At 36.0% G+C, this 19,879-nt stretch overlaps 1 protein-coding gene across 1 annotated transcript in view; it reads right to left on the reverse strand.

Moving 5' to 3' along the window:
- The window catches only part of HCN1 (hyperpolarization activated cyclic nucleotide gated potassium channel 1), a 164,865-nt gene that overhangs the window by 44,166 nt on the left and 100,820 nt on the right, over window positions 1-19,879 (reverse strand). Inside the window, exon 4 of the mRNA XM_026506932.4 lies at window positions 3,646-3,886. Coding sequence (XP_026362717.4) covers window positions 3,646-3,886 — 241 coding nt within the window. The remainder of the gene's footprint in view (window positions 1-3,645; window positions 3,887-19,879) is intronic.

Below are 19,879 nucleotides of genomic sequence, written 5' to 3' on the forward strand. Positions count from 1 at the left end.
AATACTTTTTAAATCATTACTGATTTTTTTAGGGAATCAGATATACTGGTTGACTAGTCTCTAATGAACAAATAAAAATCTGTCTCCAGTCTGGACTTACTGATTCAGAATTTCTGATGGGTGGGGCCTGAGCATCTTTGGCTTTAAACAGCCCTCTGATGATTCTGATGTACACATTGAATATCAGACGGAAGACAGGCAACTACACTATTAATTTCAGTGTGAGGCCGACTGAGGCCAAGACCCTGGAAAGCTATGAGTACTATGGAGACACAAAGGTGGGAAACATTGATTCTGACTGAGAAGCCTTCTGAAGAGATGGCGTATTATAAAGTCTGTGAAGGATGAACACAATGTAATAATTTCACTTATGAGAAGGAAAAGAGCTTCATTTGAATTGCCTCTTACAGGATAAGCCTGTAGATATTTGAAGACAGACTTCTTGCCTTTTCCTAAGAAAAACATTTCAGTTTCCTGGTGTTGAGGAATATTTAAACATTAAGCTTGCCAAGTCCTGATACTGTGGTACCAGAGGTCTAATATTAATCATTACGTTTCTAATGTTTTAACAGAATTGGTAGAAACTAAGAAAAAACAGTGTCCCCCTTCTGCTTGTTCCAAAGTTATTTCCTCTATGCAAAAGAGCCTCTAATGGCCATATATTAGCATAATGGCTCCTCTGTAGTTGTTTTACTTTTTTGTCTCAACACTACCTGGAAGCATCTTCGATTAGAATGATTAAAGCCCCTCTACGAATCTGCATGTATCCTAGAAAAGGTACAGAATATAGGGTTTTCTTCCTGATACCTAAAAATCGAGTGGATTTTATAGATATTTCCCCCCATCCCAGGATTCTCTTTCTTTTATTGAGATGTAATTGACACAACACATTAGTTTCAGGGATACAACTGCAGAGAGTAACAGCAATCACCCATGTCAAGCAGTGACACAAGCCTCGAAGGGCATCGCAGCTAAGACCAACCGCCGAGATTAGCACCAGCTGACAATAGACTCAGAACTGATGATGGGCAGAAACAGGGGAGGTCTGCAGAGGCCCAAGACGGATTAAACCCCTTTAAAAAAGAAAGATTTTTGCAGCAAACTATCAGACTTTCAAGACACTGACCCTTTCATATTTGATCACATCAAGAAGGCAGCAGCCAGTGAAGCTCGCTCTGCCGGATCGATCTCTTTCTGAACAGAACCGAGATCCTCCACTGCTGGGACATAGTAAGCAGCATGTGCTGAGTGAATGCTGAGCCGGACAGACCAAGCTTATCTCAACTGCGTGCCCACAGACTGACTTCCTGTTTGGTTCATTCACTTCCTACTCCCCCTACTCTCTTGTTTGTTGTGTAAATTGTCTTGTGCTTTGTTTTGTGTGAGGAGTAAGAAGCAAAGTTAAAAGAGTGAAGTGCCACTGAGTTTGGAATCCTGACTGCTTTATCATTATGTTAACCTTGTTTTATGATTGAATAAAGCTGGCATTATGGAAAGACACAACTCCTGTGTGTGCCTTCCTAGCGTGCTCATGACAATGTAATACTTTGATATTTATATGTATTGAGAAATGATCACTACAGTAAGTCAAGGTAACATCTGTCACCATATATAGTTACAAAATTTTTTTTTGTGATGAGAACTTTTAAGAACTACTTTCTTAGCAACTTCCAAATATACAATACAGTATTAGTTGTTATTATCACATTAGTGTATATTGTAACAGCATATTATTAAAGAAATATTTTAACATTTTGCAGAAAGGATGAAATCTTCCATATATGATGGTGGAAAACTTATCTCTTTTGGGGAAAAATACAGAATCTTACCTCACACTATATTCACAAATATATGCTGGATGGGTTAATACTAAATAAAAATGGAATCAAGGTATGTATAATAAAGATAGTAAACTATAATAAAATATAACAAAATGCAAAACTAAATAAAATAGAGGTAAAGATGGAAAACATTTCTGTAATTTTGCAGTGTACAAAACCCACCTAAGGAAAAAATCTCTGATGCCTTAAGGGGAAGGAGAGGTAGGTTCATATCAAATCAACAATAATGAAGATCAGAATGATGAAAGCGAAGTTATAAAGATAGAAGAGAAATAACAGTCTTGAAGAAAATAGTTATAGCCTATCAAAAATACATTAGGAATGTTGCTATAAAATGGTTTTGAAAAGGCAAAAAAACATATTGGAAAAATATGCAAAGAATAGAAACAGAAAAAATAAAATACAAATGATGAATAAATCTATGAACGCTTCAACCTCAATATTAATAATGGAAACGCACACTAAACAAGAAAGGGATGCCATTTTTACTTATTAAGAGGACAAAAGTCAAAATGAATTGACAAGGCATGAAGACACAGGCAGTCCCATCAAAGAAACAATTCGGTGCTTATCTCAGTTTAAAAATATGTATAGTCTTGGACCCAGTTATTCAACTTCTACGCAAGTTTTATACATGTGCACAAGTATCAATATATATCCTATGATAGCAAAAAGTTGGAAACAATTTGTATTTTCAGGGTTTTTAGCAAGGCTAATTTCCATTTATAATGGTTAGCTTTATGGGTCAGCTTGATTGGTCACGGGGTGCCCAGATTGAACACAATTTTTGGATGTATCTGTGAGGGTGTTTCCAGATATGATTAGCATTTGGATCAATGGACTCAGTAAAGTAGATGGCCCTCCCCAATGTGAGGGGGTATCATCCACACCACTGGTGGTGTGACTAGGATAAAAGTAGGGTGGGGAGAGTTCGACCCTCTTTTCCTATTTCACTGCTGAGCTAACATCTCATCTCATCTTCTGCCTTCAGACTGGGATGTACACCTTCGACTCCTCTCGTTCCCAGCCTTGGGAGCCAGACTAAATTCTACCACCAGCTTTCCTGGGTCTCCAGCTTGTCAATGGCCAATCACAAGACTTGTCAGCCTCCATATTTGCATAAGCCAATTCCTTATAATAACTCTCCATTTGTATGTATATTCTCCTATTTGTTCTGTTTTTCTGGAGAACCCTGACTTACACACCACTCAACTAGAGGCTACATTCCTCAGCATTTCTTACACCTAGAGGTATGCTTGTAACTAAATTCTGGCCAATCGGATGTAAACAAGCACTGATAGTGATAATTTCAGGTACACCTCTAAAGAGAAGCTGCTCACTCTTCACTTCCTCTGTCCCCTTCTCCCCCTCCTGTAGGCCATATCTAACATGATGGAGAGGAACCAGTTCCTCTTGTATAAATGAGAAAATCACTCTAGAGGATGGCAGACCAACAAAATACATGAAATCTGGGTCCCTGAAAACTGTATTGGGGAGAGCCATCTGACCCTCCTGGGACTTCTGTGTGAGACAAAAATATACTTTCCATCTGGTTTAAGCCAGGGTTCATCAGTTCTAGTTTGCGAAGGTAAAAAGATACTCCAACTAACACAGTAGTAAATGTACAAGCACTGAGTATGTGACACTGAAAAGTGAAAACATACCATTATAGACACTTTCATCAGAATTCAAATACAAGTTCATAGTCAAAATAACAAAACAACATCCTGACATCTCCAAAATTCTAAGAAAGACACATAATCAAAGCAACGTTCAGCTCAGTTGCATTTTCTTTTTCACTAACCTCCAAAGTAAGAGCCGTCTGTCAGCTTCATTTCTTTACTGGATTTTGTGATGACACCAGCAACGCCATGTTGAATGAAATACATTTTTTTACCCACAGCTCCTTCTCGTATGATATAATCTCCTGGTTGAAACACCTCAAATCTCAACTTGCTCAGCATGGCAGTCACAAAATTAGGATCTGCGTTAGCAAACAGCGGCATGGTAGCCACTAGCTTCCGACAGTTGAAGTTGACGATCTCCTAAAGATGGCAAGGGCAGACAAATATGAAGAGAGATATTCATCATATCAGGAAGCAAAGCACAAGCTTACATTAAAATCTACATATAGCCCAATATTGCAATTTAAGTTCAGAACCAAAGACACATAAATTCTAATAATCTGCTTATCTCTTTAAAGCCAGAAATTATGTTTTATTTTTGTGTTGGAACTTTGTATTCCCAGCACCTAGTGCAGTGTATGCATATATTAAACATTCAGTAAATGTGAATTGGATATATACGTCTTACCTTTTATAACTTCCCAATTCCTTTACTATACTTTATATAAAATTAGAACTCAAATGTGGATGAGTTTTAGTCTCCCTTTTACCTTGTTTTATGAAGAAAAGCCACACTACCTCCTGTTAGCTATAGTATTGCTGCTTCGGTGCTCCATGTGTTGAACAATCTAACTTGCACCTACTGACCAGGATTCTGAAACAAAGGCCCAGCTGCCAGACAAGCATTTGAATGTTTTTTTCTTAATGTTGTTCACATTAAAGTGAAGATAATGGGGTGTGCCAGAAGAGTTATACAAAGAAGACTCTAATCTAACTGTAATTTATAATTGTAATTCAAACTATTTCTGGGCTAGATCAGAAAATCACTCTTTCTAAAGCCTCCTGGGTTTCCACCGGAAGTCTTAGACTGGAAGGACCGTATTTTCCTTTTCCTGAATTGTTTGTTTTATTTCTGGAACCAGGCCAATTCTGAATTAGACTTACACATTTGATTTCATTCTGTAGAAGTGGTCCAGATTAGACATAGTGCCATCTTTTTGGACCAAAATAGAGATATGGGACCAACCACTTTTTACAAAAGATTTTATTTATTTATTTGAGAGAGAGAGAGAGAGAGAATGCAAGCACACAGGTAGGAGGTAGGGGCAAGGGGGAGAAGCAGACTCTTGGCTGGGCAGGGAGCCCAACGTGGGGCTCGATCCCAGGACCCTGAGATCATGACCTGAGCCAAAGGCAGATGCTTAACTGACTGAACCACCCAGGTGACCCTGAGACCAACCATATTTAATCTCGCAAGTTAGATATGTAAAGGGATAAACAATAGGAACCTACATTTTACCACAAAGCCATTTCTCAAAAATTTCTTCTCCAAGGAGCCCCAAAGGAAAAGGGTTAATCCCAAATTTGTGATCTCTTTTAAGAGACATAGATACTGAAGGAAATCCTGCTAAAAGTTGGTAAAAGGGCAAAAAAATTGGAGGTATTAACAAAAGCTGAGATCTGAATTCTTGCTTTGGGAAAATATATAAACTAATAGATTCTAACACTGAGGAAAAAAGTTATCTCAATCTTGCTTCATGAAATGACCTGACCTTACTTTGGAATAGGTAAGAAAATTCCAGCTGATGCAGGGGGCACAGAATTTGGGGTCCACCATGGAAAAGAAGGTACTTCATTTTTAACAATATCTTGTCAGTTCAGCAGAGCAAAGAAGAGTCTCTAATGGTGGGGTTTCAGGGAGGATGGTAAACTATTTAAAAATCAGCTGTAATAAGCAAAAAGTGAGCATAGCAACAAAAAAAGAGGTACCTTGTGGTATATTACATGTGGTACCTCGTATAGCATCATCCAAGTCCAAATAATGCTCAGCTGACTCCATGGGGGGCTGTACTGAGGACAACTTGTGGTTAATTTTAACTGGTGCTGAAGAGCCATGGTGGGGGTGGGACTACAGTAAGGCTCAGCACGTAGTATGTGCTCAGTAAATATGCATGTAGATATGCAAGGTGGAAGGAAGGGGGAAAAGAAGAAAAAAGGGAAGAAGGGAGGGAAGGAAAGAAGGAAGATGGAGTTTCAGCAGTGGAAAAAAGTGCTCACAAAGACTAGTTTTGTTCCCATTGGGAGATATTTACTTAAAACTCCTAGAAAGCTCTCTCAAGCAAACAGCTTGAGAAACAAGTCTCTGGTGTATAAAAAGTGTGTTTTTTATTATTCAAAATTCTTCTATACAAAAACTTCATGAAGATAAAAGGTGAACCACTCAAGGTATTCAAGGTAAACACATGAGTTGAAAGAAGACAGAGAGAGGTTATTAAAAGGACCACTTGATTGTTTGAGTTAATGATTTCACATGTAAAATGACATAGAGGAGGAAATTGAACATAAGTCAGGTTGCAGAGAAAATAAGAATTTTCAAACAAAAATAATAAAATAGAGAATTCTTTTATCTGTGTTCTTGGATTTAAACTACATAATTTTTTTCTCTTCATTGTTCTCTCAACCTTTATTTTAGAAAATAATTGGAAGTATATTTTATAAACAATTCAGCTGTTCTTTATTTATGTGAATAACTTTTTCTATGATGCATTGCATATTCAGGTATACCTATTGTAACTGCCTTGATTATAACACCACAGGGATAAATTCATATTATTGTTATGGCTTAAAGGAATCCATTAATTTTCTCTCTCTGTGTGTGGAACTTTTACCCCTATCAGATTGAAACTATAAATTCTAACAAGTATTTGATAAGAAAAAATATAATTAGACAGAAAGTTATTTGCATTTAAAAGCCCTCTCTCTTCCCATGAAATTGGCTTGCTTTGAGGTATATAGTTTAATAGAAACACTCATGTGAGTCTAGAAATGAAGCAAGACTTTTAAAAGCTCTTCTCCGTCAATCACATTTCTTTATAGCACATTTTCTTAGAGAACATATTTAATTAAGTTATTAATATCTCTCCATATGTAAAAAAAGACTTTTAAAGCTCCTCCTCCATCAATCACAGTTCCTTATAGCACGTTGACTTAAGTAAGACACACAGTTAAGTTATTAATATCTCTAATTTCCAACCAGATTCTTTATGGCAGTTGTTATAATGAGCTATTTTAGCAATATGTCTGGCCTGAATTAGAAGTGTTGACCATATGCGTTAAATTGAGGAATGCTCCATTCCTAACAGAATCAAATATGGCCCTGACCTTAATAAGGTACTCCAAATTACCAAGTTTACTGTCAACACTTAAAAAATATGTGATTTTTTTTCCTTCCTGGAGCATCTTGTAGTAATAGAAAGTATAGAAATGCTAAAAAACAAACAAACAAACAAACAAACACAAACAAAAAAATCCCACAATGATGAGTGTATTTCAAAGGGGGCCAAATGAAAGAGCTATCAATAGTTAAGATTTAACAATTGGCATAACAAAGTAAATAATGTAGTATAAGATTAATCCCAAAGTATAAACTAAATAATCATGAGACCATATTTATATAATTAAGCAGTTGAGTAAATTAAAAATCTGTTCAAATTCCAAATAAACTTTTCTCTATTAAATAAAAGCAAAATACAACAAACAACAATGAAGACTCCTGCATTTGATCTTACTTTGACATGTCAGTTTTTTTCAAATATGAATGGTTTTCCTTTTCAATGGTCCTTTGTCTTGTTTTGCTAATGTATGATAGAATTATTTATGTTCGCTGTTAAGTCACAGACTAGAGAATATTTTTTAAAGTATCATACAGACAGAGTAAAGTACACAATCTTAAGTGAATTTTTCAAATGTATAACCACATCTTCTTTAACCATTCATCCATCATCAATGGACACTTGGGCTGTTTCTATACTTTGGCTATTGTAGATTGTGCTGCAATAATCATAAGGGCGCATGTATCCCTTTGAATTAGTGTTCTTGTGTTCGTTGGGTAAATACCCAGTAGTGCAACTGCTAGATGGTAAGGCAGTTCTATTTTTAACTTTTTGAGAAACCTCTGTACTGTTTTCCACAACGGCTATACCTGCACTGATTTCTCTTAAATATTTATTTACCTTATATTGGAATTGCTGGGTGATTAGGTAAGCTTATATTTAATTTTAGAAGATACTACCAAAAGTTTTCTAAAATGATTGTATTATTTTTCTCACATACCAGCAATATATAAGTTCCAGTAGTCCTACATCCATAGTAAAATTTGATGTTATCATTCTTTGATTTTAGCCATTAGTAGGTATGCAGAGACATCTTATTGTTTTTTAAATTTTTCTCATTGTAGGGGCGCCTGGGTGGCTCAGTCATTAAGCACCTGCCTTCGGCTCAGGGCATGATCTCAGAGTCCTGGGATCGAGCCCCACATCAGACTACTCCACTGGGAGCCTGCTTCTTCTTCTCCCACTCCCCCTGCCTGTGTTCCTTCTCACTGGCTGTCTCTCTGTCAAATAAATAAATAAAATCTTAAAAAAAAATTTTTTTCTCATTGTAGTTTTATCTTCAATTTCCCCAATGATTAATGTTGTTATGCACATTTTTATAGGCTTACTGATTAGATGAATATCCTGTTTGGTGAACTGCCCAGTCAAGTTTTCCTCTTTTTTTTTTGTTGTTGTTGTTGTTGGAGTTCTTTTTATAGTTTTGACATGAGTTCTTTGTTGGGATATACATTGTAAATATCTTCTCCCCATCTGTGACTTGCTTTTTCACTCTCAGGGTTATCTTTTATTATTCTTTTGGTTTAACTTTATGAAAATCAGGAAAATGGGATTTGATATTCATAGAAAGAGGGCTTCACAAAGGATTTTTTATTCATTTTTTAAAGATTATTTATTTGAGAGAGAGAGAGCACAAAAGCTGGTGGAGGGGTAGGGACAAGCAGACTCCCTGCAGAGCACAGAGCCCAGCTGGGCTCAATCCCAGGACCCTGAGATCATGACCTGAGCAGAAGGTAGACGCCTAACTGACTGAGCCACCCAGGCACCCCACAAAGGATTTATTTTAACCATAAATCAGTACGTAGGAATCATGCAAACTCTAAGACCCTGGGAAAGCTTAAGCAATAATTTTTTGGTTATTATTAAAAAGAATAGTGATATTTTAAGGCTCCTTGAAGCACTAAAATTTTTTACCAATAACTTAAGCATCATGGTGGAAAGTTCCATTTTGTGAAGCATTTACTTCCCCATTCTACATTATTTTATCCTACACAGTATAGTTCCAAAATGTTTTAGGCATGGTAGCTATAAATATAATTACCATCATTACAATAATGAATCATAGAGTATCTTAACAAAACAGAGCTGCTGTTACATTGCTAAATTCCTACACCCAACACACCCTGTATTTTTAGACTTTGCAGAACACATAAGACCTTCCTTCTAAGAACTTATATTAGACATTCCAATGACATCCAGCCATATAGACTTCTATATTAACATCAAACACAAGTAAATAAATATAGTCAAATCTGTATCAATTGACCCTTTATCACCTAGAACATCCCGTAAAAGAGTGCTGCTGATGTCGCCCTATTCTCCACCGCCCCCCCCAACCACCTTCCCCCAGTTCAGTAGCCTGGACTGGTGAGAATTAGAATAAGTGGATGTGTTAGGGTTTCTTTGTTTGTTTCTTTGTTTGCTTTAAGGCAGGGATAATTTAAAGAATGAACATAATAAAAATACGAAACAATATTTTTTGATATTCTTGCTGGTATCCAGGTATTGCTTTAAATGTTTTACAAGTATTAATTTATTTTACCCTTGCAAAAATCCTATACCTTAAGTATTGTTACTACCCCATTTTATAGAAGATACTGAGTAATCTGCCAAAGATCACATGCTAGCAAGAGGAAGAACCATGGTTTGGTGGGCAACCCAGCTCTCTAACTTAGGGTTTTGATGGATTCTAAGGAGCCATCTTACTTTTGCACATAACTGGAATTACCACAAACCCTAAAGACTTTGGTGTTAACCATAAATTTGTTCTTTGGAAATTTACACATTTTGAGAGTCTGACATGAATATTTGTTGATTGTGGGGTATGAAACTGATGGCAATGAACTTGTCTGTTTTAATTTTACCCACAACAATTATTTTTAAAAATCTGAATCTGAATGCCTTTATTTTTTGGAAAATAAAAGAAACTATTCAGGATTGTTCCATGGGTCCTTGCCCTCATCATGGCTCTCATGACAGCAACAATCATTAAAAAAAAAAAAAAAAAAAAGGCTTCAGTGACCTGCCAAAGATGACATTCTCCTCCCTGTTACTTTTCAGAGGCAGATGATAATCTTATGGAGATATTTATGGTACTTTACTAAAATACAGTTTACCAGGCTCGAATTCTGTTTTTAAGAATCTGGAGCTACATCTTCAGGGGATATGACTCAAAATCTCTACTTTTTTTTTTTTTTTTTAAAGATTTTATTTATTCATTTGATGGAGAGAGAGACAGCCAGCAAGAGAGGGAACACAGGCAGGGGGAGTGGGAGAGGAATAAGCAGGCTCCCAGTGGAGGCCTGATGTGGGACTCGATCCCAGGACTCTGGGATCACGCCCTGAGCCAAAGGCAGACACTTAATGACTGAGCCACCCAGGCACCCCAGCTGCCAAAATCTCTACTTTTAATAACACACTCAAAGTTATAAGCAGTCGAGTTTGGAAACCATGGTTCCTAAAATAAAGAAGTATCTGAAAGTTTACACCTAGTTGAGGGAAGAAGATATACATGTATATATTCAGTATAAAATAATTGTAAGTAGTAAAAAAAAAGTATGGGTTAGTCTCTCTCTTTGTGTGTGTGCACACATGCACGTCCAATTCCTGATTCCAGAACTAAATGGCCCGTAGAAAATGACTCAGATTCTTCAAGACTTAATCTTCTCATCTGTAAAATGGACATAATACTAGCAACTCTATCGAAGATTATGATAATTAATGCAAGTAAAGCATTTAATAAAGTTCATTCAATGTTATCTGTTTTAACAAAACACTGTAATTTATAGCTATACTATAAAACAATATTGATAAGATCGAATGAACTGTATAGACCATATAGTCTATACTTTCAAAGAAACAAATGCTTCAAGGTAATTTGGTAAAAAGATACTGAGTCAGGTAAAAAAAAAGGGGGGGATTATTTATTAAAAACCAAAGTTAAGGTGAGTGCAAAGCTTCCAAAGAGGAAAATGATAAGATATTCTTAGGGCAGAGTCAATGAAATTCCCTCGTGGCTAAAGTCAAGGAATAAAATATAGGATTCTTACAATAAAGCTGCTCTATTGATATAATAAATTTGGAAGGTGAATTGTACATACACATTCCATTATTTTTCAAGAAAGGAAACACATGAGGCAATTTAAAAACAATTTCCCTCAGCATTCCCAACTGGCTTGTATTGATCTGGTGGTTTGCCTTCTAAATTGCAAGATGGTTGACTGGATGCATGAGGAAATCGGCCCATACAGGCATATCTTAATGTTTAAACATGTTCTAAACATTTATCCAAACATTGGCTAACAAGTTAGGTACTGCTTCAATTTTTTAAACTGAAAGCATTTCCCTTGATTTCTGTGTCTTATTAGAGAAGATTTAAGATAATCTATTTCTCTAGTTGAGATAATCTGTCTTATTTTTTAAAGAAAGCTTTATTGCAACTCCTAAATAATCTGAATATCAAAAATTATATAATAAACTATGAAGCTAAGGAATATTTACCTTTAAGATTTATTTTGGGAAAGTTAAGGGTTTAGAAATAGAAAAAGGAGGATTGCTGAATTAATATGGAATGTCTCAGTTTTAGTTTATTGTAGTTTTCCATTTCATTAAAGAAGAAAGTAATCAAGTATTTTTGTATTATCAAAGAGGTGCACTTAAAAAATCTTTGAAAAAAATGAATATACACACCTCTTAAAATATATAAAAGAAAAAATCTCTGTAGTCTCATCACCTTAATAAGTGTTTTAATATGTTTATATATTCCCTTAAGACAAACTTTTATTCACCTTAATATATTTGTAATCGTAATATACATTCAATATTTGTTTCTTTCTCCCCCATCTTTATAATATAAATATTTCCCATTTTGAGACATGGTCCTAGTTGCTATTCTTTTCAATGGCCACACGGTAGTCCATCTTGTTTTAGTCAGAGTTATATTAAGAAAAGCCCAATAGAGATATAGAGAAATAGTTTACAATAGCCTCTTTAATACTGACATTTTTCACCACTACTTATTTTGAAACCCAGCTATATCATTAGTTGCTAGATTAATAGTCTCTTCAGATTATGTCAAAGGTAATTAGCCTAAAATCTCTGCATATACAAATGGCCAATTATGATGAAGTGGCTTAAAAGAAATCTGCCTGCTTGTAAAGGATTGATCAGAACAAGATGAATTTTGAGATGGACAGATTCAAACATTTTAATGTTGTTACAGTTCTCATATGCACCTAATTTGGTTTTGAGGTATTCAATCACATGTAAGTCTTACAATATGAATGCAAATGAAGTTTGAAATTAATTTATTCTTAGCATCGTCCCATTGATTTGCCTTCCTGGAACATAAGGACATATTGCTCCATTAGGTACCAGGCAGAAGGATAGTAAGTGACAGAAAATTCTCCTAACATTCACTTAAATTTGATTATGAAGCAAAGAAAAAGAGATAGAAACAGACCAAACAAACCTATTTTAAGGAATTTTATATTGACAACATGGGTGTTCCTTGGAGACTGTGTATCTCAGCCCTGCCGTGTGGTATCCCAGGCTGACGCCCTGTAAGGATTTGTATAAACTCCAACAGAATGCAGCTCCAGTGGCCCACAAGCTGTGAGCAAGTTGTAAGAATAATTTGCAGAGTAAGTGTTAAGCCTATCTGACATGGTAAACATAGACTGATCTGAACTGTCAAATACAGCAAATAAAGTAGACAGATGTCCAGAAACATGCTGAACTAAAAAATATTATTAAAACAGAACCAGAAGATACTAGTGTGAATTAGAAGACAATCCCAAGAGAAGGTGTTTGGTATTGGAGAATTTGATAAGAATCTATATTTGAGAATTTAAAATATAAGCCACATAAATTCATTTTCATCATTAACAGCCAGTAATAGAAATAATCTGTGTATAATAGTATATGTACATGTGCAAAGGACATAAGGAAATCAGACCAGGCCCTAAAACTAGGCAGGCATCCTAAGATGCCTTAAACATTCATTTATACATCACATTAGTTAGACTTACATGGAGCACTGCATTGTGTTGGCAAGTATTATAGGCTGAATTGTATTCTCCCCAAATGTATATGTTGAAGCCCTAATTTCCAGTGCCTTGGAATGTGATCCTGTTTGGAAAGAGGGTCTTTACAGAGGAAAGCAAGTTAAAATGAATTCATTGGGGTGGGCCCTAATCCAATCTTACTGGTGTCCTTATGAGGCGAGGAAACAGATACCAGGCATATGTCAGCACAGAGAACAGACCATGGGAGGACGGAGGGAGAGGGTGGACAACGGCAGGCCAAGAAGAGAGGTCTCAGAAGACTCCAGCTCTGCTGACTTGATCTTGAAATTGCAGCCTCCAAAGAGTGAAAAAATACATACCTGTTGTTTAAGCTATGTAGCCTGTTGTATTTTGTTATGACAACCCTAGCAAACTTAGAGAGCAAGTTAGGCTGGTAAGGTGTGGCAAGAAAGAGGAAGCTGCTCGCTTCTGAATATCCGCTAAGACACAGCGGAACCCCAGCTCCCAAAGTGAGGGAGTGGGCAGCAGCAAGATACAGATGTGATCCAGTTAGGGTCACTCTGAAGTGACATGGAACACAACCCGCATACTTTAACAACTTCTGAGCTTTTTGGTCTGGGGAGAAATAAATCCCCAAAGATACTCAGTGTATGGAGAAAGGATTTTGCTTTATTTTTGTATTGAGTTTGAAGCATCTTGGGCCTTCAGGTGACAAGAGCAGGTGGCAGGTGGAAATGGCTCTAAAGATCCAAAATAGAGATACAGGATTGGGTGCTATTTTATAAGATTAATTTTTAAAATTTTCATAAAATACATATAACAATTTTATAGTATCAACCATTCCAAAGTGTGAGGTTCTCAAATATGTTCACAATGCCGTGTGACCACCACTGCATCTAACTCTTACGTCATTCTCAACAAAAACTCTGGAAACCATTAAACAATAATCCCCCCTTCTCCCTCCCCTCAATCCCTGGTGCCATCTATTTTACTTTCTGTTGCTATGAATTTGCCTATTCCAGGGACCTCATATAAGTGGAATTACATAATATTGCATAGGACTAATTTTTGAAGTCCTAGAAATAAACAATGCCACTAGAGAAACCTTGTGGGGGAGGAAAAGAGAAGTAATGAACAATGTTAGGAAAAATCAAGGAAAAGGCACGGTGGTCTGGCTCTCTCTCATAATAATGCATGTTATCTTCCCCACTCCCCTTCCCCATAACCCTTCCACATCCTCACCAGCACTTGTTACAGCTTGTCTTTTAATAATAGCCATTCTAACAGATGTGAAGTGATATCCGATTGTGGCTTTAATTTACATTTCCCTGGTGATTAATGATGTTGCGCACCCTTCCACATACCTGTTGGGCATTTGAGTATCTTCTTTGGAAAAAAAAAAAGGTCTATTCACATCCTTTGCCTACTTTCTAATTGGACACTTATTTTCTTGTTCTTGAGTTGTTTGAGTCCCTTGTATTTTTTGGATATTAACCTCTTATCAGATGTGTGGTCTACAAATACCTCCTCCCATTCCGTAGGTTGTCTTTCATTTTGTTGATTGTGTCTCTTGCTGTGCAGAAGCTTTTAGGTTCCATGTAGTCCCACTTATTTATGTTTGCTTTTGTCACTTGTGCTTTAGGTGTCACATCCAAAAAAAAAATCACTGCCAAGATCAACATCGAGAAGCTTTTTCCCTGTGTTTTCTTCTAGGAGTTTTATGATTTCAAGTCGTACATGTAAGTCTTCAATCCATTTAGAATTTCAGTATGTAGTGTCATCTTTGCTCTGGCAATTAACCATATGTGAACTTTTTACATTTCTTGTATTTTTAGTAATGCACTTTAACTTTTTTTCATAGTTTATTTTTATCCATGTATTTATATCTTGTCTCTTACAAGCATATGGTAAGCACTTTGAGACTAAAACCATATTTTATAATTTACCTTCCCATCACACTCGGATCAATATTTTGCACACATTAAGAAATCGATAAATGTTTTTTGTCTATTTGCTTTCTAGAAACTAGGGATGCAGGGGAAAAAATACACAAAAAAGAGAGAAAAAGATTCAATTTCTTTGTTTGGCAGTGTGACCATGACCAGGCCACTTAAAGTTTTTCTCGCCTTTTGTTACTGTGCCTGTTACGTGCATATCTGATAATTTATAAGATTTCTGTATAACTTTACAGTTCTATGATTCTGGCCTGTTTTATTTAATCTTAACTAAACATATTTTAGAGGGTATTTTTTAAATCAACAAGTATGTACTTCAAAAAAAAAAAAAAGATTCAGAATTGCACAAGTAAAGATGCATGCAAATTATGCTTTCTTTCCTAACAGTCTATTCGACAAATGAAAGGTCAGAAGGACAGTATTATACTCTCTGCCCGATTCATGTTCTGTGAAAATGAAATATACTGACGTCCTATATTCTACTGGGACACATGATCTGTACCTATTTTCAGCCCATGGCTCTTCACACTCCATTGTGTAAAAATAGATCAGTTCTGAACTTTGGAGACAGGCTCAGAAGGGCATTAACCTCTGTCTCGACAGTTAAGTTTGCCATTTTGCTCTAATCAAATAAGTATAAATCTGATCATGTGAAAAGCAGACCTTCTTACTTTGTACTCCTTCCAACAGGCTCTCATAAGCAGAGGGGTACAGTTGACAGAATTTCTCTAATTAATTTGTTAGTTTTAAATACACTGCCTGTTTTTGCTAAAGCATTCATCAGCCTCATGATCCCAACATTTTAATGCCAAATTTTGATGCTAAGACATTGTCTCCAGAAAGCTGGCTGTTAAAATGAAGGAAGAACTTATCAGCAGAGTGTTTGAACACATCCCAGAAGAAATGAGACATATGATAAGGTTGGACTTTTTGTCTCCTCTGTGTTTAGCTTAACACCCTCAGAATGACCCTCTCATGGCACTTACACACAGTTATAATTGATTATTTAAATTTTTGTCTCTAAGCTACAAGAGCCATGAGAGTTGGGGCTATATCTTATTTTTCATTGAATCAGAGTAATACCAAAAATTAAATTTTACCATGCACTTACTGTGTGTGCCAGATTCATTTCTAATTTTTTATACTTTTTGCTCTTTTAATCTTTATAACATCTCTATGAGGTAGTTATTATCACCATCATCCACATTCAAAAACGAGGAAAGTGAAATACATAAAAGTTACTAAATGGCCCAAAGTCGTACATGCAGTAAGTTGTGGAGCTGGATATAAATGGGGTTGGGGGAACCAGGGCCGTTCACTTAACCATGATCCTGCCTAGCCCCTCCGTAGTAGCTTCTCATTCATTGTTTGTTGTACAACTGAAAGCATACATAGGACTATTAATGGCACTGAGAGTATCATAAAAGAGATTTAAACTGAATAGTTTAAAACAATAAAACTGGATCCTTCTAAGCAGCTGTGGGAGAACAGAAGCTTATAAGTGAATGGAAGGAGAAGAAAGAAAAGCTTTCTATAGGCACAGCCAGGTCAAATAACAACTGGAGGATGGGGAGGTCTCTAGAGATTAAGTTGGGCTTAGCAGGCTCAGAATTTTAACTATGTACAGCCACAGAGGAACTAGAGATTGAAGATTATAAATCATGAATACATACATCATAAAATAATAGCTTTAATTCACAATGCCAAGTTTCTGAGTATCATCTTAAAGATCTTAAAGAAAAAAGATTTTCTCAGAATATTATAGCTGTTCTGGTCCAAGTATTTTAGTTCACAGTGAAATGAAGACAATTTTTTAAGATGACTTTACAATCACTTCTCAGAATGCTGACAATTCTAGAGGAGCCAGTGTTTAGGTCATATGGCCTAACCCAAGGATGGACATGCAACTTCATCTGCCACTCTGAATCTTCATCCTGAAGTGGCTCATTACTTCGGTTTGGACAGGAAGACCAGCAACGTTTGTTCCATGAGCCACGACAATACTCTAGTAAGACTTGATATAGAATATAAAAAAAAGTATTTTTTGTCTATTCCACTGATGTTACTGGGTTATAGAAATTGGACAGAATATCTGTTTACCTTCTATAATGGTATTCTATTGAAATATCTCCTTCTCTGGGGTGCCTGGGTGGCTCAGTCAATTAAGCGTCTGCCTTCGGCTCAGATCATGATCCCAGGGTCCTGGGATCAAGCCCCATGTGGGGTTCCCTGATTGAGGGGAGCCTGCTTCTCCCTCTCTTCCCTGCTCGTGCTCTCTCTCACTCTTTCTCTCTTAAGTAAATAAATACAATCTTAAAAAAAAAAAAAAAAGAAATACCCCCTCCTATCATCCTGACTGTCCTAAATCACTAATGTAAATATCTAAACAAAGTTAAAATGAAACCAACCACAAGCAAAATCTGGCTTATAGTATATACATAAAAATCAAAATCACAGAGGAATCTAGAGATGCCAGCCTCCTTTTGTTATACATGAAAACCCACATTTTCCATAGTATAATCAAAAGTGATACTGAGAATATTCTATGGCTGGAGTACTTCATAGGTCTGGGCATCACTTTTTATCCACATGAACACCACTGTTTTGTTGATAAAATTCTCTCTTTGATATCTAACAATCAATGATTCCTTGAAATGATTTGCCAAGTGTGACATCTGAACTTTCTTTGCATCTGTTTATCCAATAAGTAATTATTAAATATGTACTAAGGATTGAATTTATGGTGGAAATCAAGAAAGATAAAGTTCTTGCCACCTTGGCTCCAAGACAATACAGTGGTATGTACACAACAAAAAGGCTTAATGTGATGGAGAAGGACTTCAGGAGAACTCATTTAGATAAACTTCTCAGGAAGGCCTCTTGGAGGAGGTACCATTTTTACTGAAACAAGAACAATAAGAATGAACCTAAGGCATTTCAGCAATTTGTGTCCAACATACGAAAAGATAAATCACCTAATTTATGCCACAGAAATGGAAATAGAAGAGTGCACTCAATGATGTAGTTTTTTTGTAATATCCACTAACGGAATTAATTTGCATACATGCAGTATGAGATTTTTGTAAGAGCTTTCAAAGGTCATGTGAATGAAATTCTTTCTGCCACTTTATATCTTTGGGAGTCTTCATATTTAAAAGTATTCAGACGCATTGAAAAAAAAGCTGGGATATAAAATGGATAAAACATAATATGAGCTTAATTGATTATGAATATAGGATATTCATATAGGAATATAGGATAATTTTCACATTGCTTAACATTGCATTTTATATTTTTAAGCAATAGGTCTTTCGCATATGTTTTTGAGAGTCTGAAGGTTTGACTTAACCTTTCATTTCTATACATTCCTGAGTACCCAGACTTGTGTTAGCAGAAATCACTGCTCTTTAGTATACATTAGCATCTCAAATTAGGCTACATATTTTCATAAAAATAAGTCTTCTGCACAATGATGTATTTTAGTTTAAAAGTCTTGTTGCAATATAAAATGGTGGTTGACTCAACATGGAACACATGAGTAGCAATTATATATGGCGTGTGTATGTGTACACCATGCAAATCTTATATTTTTACCGTCTGTCACAAAATACATGTCAAATAATCCAGCTTTCCTCTTCTGAGTATTCTACTTTCACTCATTTGACATTTATGATATCAGTCATTCAATGTCTTCTATATACCAGGCACTTTCTAGACACTCGGAGCACAACAGTGACCAAAATATGCCTTTTCCAGGTTGATGCCTTCACTCCTAAGTTAAAAAGATTTCTTGTGATCTACCACTATGACTTTAATATAGTAAGTACATACTACTGCAATTTAATAGGGACCAAGATATATTTCTCATTGTTCTTATTGAGCTTTTCTTCAGAAAACATGTCTGGCTCTTTTAGGTTCAAGTTTTATTTAAATAATGACTTCTGTTATCTTTCTGCTATGTGTTTTCTTACTTTCTTATCCTACTCATCTGGTTTCCCTTCTAATAAAGTCTTAATTCAGTATAACATTAAATGTAGGCTTGTGCATGACTCTGATTGCAGATGAGCAAAAGCTGAGAAGCAGAGAACAAATGGAGAACATTGTTTTCACCTTTTAAGGTGTTAAGTGTCTGAGCATTTAATGATTCCACTTCTAAGATCTCTAATTTTATTAAGTAGCCACAACTTAGTCTGTTTTTCACTCATAATTCTGTTTAAGGCTGTTCACTCTGTAAATACTTAGTGAGCTCCTACTATATAACTGGTCAATTAAGATATACAGGTTAAGGCATCTTCTTTAGCCTCAAGAAGCTCATAGTCTTAAAAAAGACAAACAATAAACTGACAAGTAATAAATACAATGTGAGAGACAGAGTGCTCAGGGAAAATTTATGAGGAAGTTCACGTGTAGTAAGAGTGCTTAATGGGAAGTGGAATATAAGCTGAGTAGAAAGGAGTGAAGATAGAGTAGTGTGAGCAAAAGCAAAGAGGCAATTAACAGGACTTTTCTTTTCCCCAGAAAATTATCAACAATTCCCTGTTAATGAAATATTAATGGAAAAAAGTAAAGATGAAGGCAGGGCATGGAGCATCTCATATGCCACGTCAAGGAAATTGGACTGTTTCCTGTAGGGGATGGGAGATCATGATCAGGTTCTAGGAAGAGAGGAGAATCATCAAATTCTTGTTTTATATCAATCAATATGGTGGCTGTGTGATGGTACGCATTTGAGCTAACTGAGATTAAAGGCAGGGAGAAAAGTTGTGAGCGCACTTCAGATGCTGAATTAAAAGATGCTGAGACCCTGAACTATGGTATTTGAAAACGTGAGGAAAAACACTGGTCATAACTTAGTGACTGAATAATTGTCGGAATTAAGGAAATTGGACATATGGTCTCATGGCTGTGGATGGGTGTAGGGGGTAAAAATGAAAAGTGCGTTTTTTCCATTGAAGATCGGAGTTAAGTTAATGCGTGGCAAGAGAAAGGATAGTTAATAAAATACACACGATTAAGAAGATGTTCTTGTTATCCTGATTTTAT

This window comes from Ursus arctos, unplaced genomic scaffold (genome assembly GCF_023065955.2).
Source record: "Ursus arctos isolate Adak ecotype North America unplaced genomic scaffold, UrsArc2.0 scaffold_15, whole genome shotgun sequence".
Lineage (NCBI taxonomy): Eukaryota > Metazoa > Chordata > Mammalia > Carnivora > Ursidae > Ursus > Ursus arctos.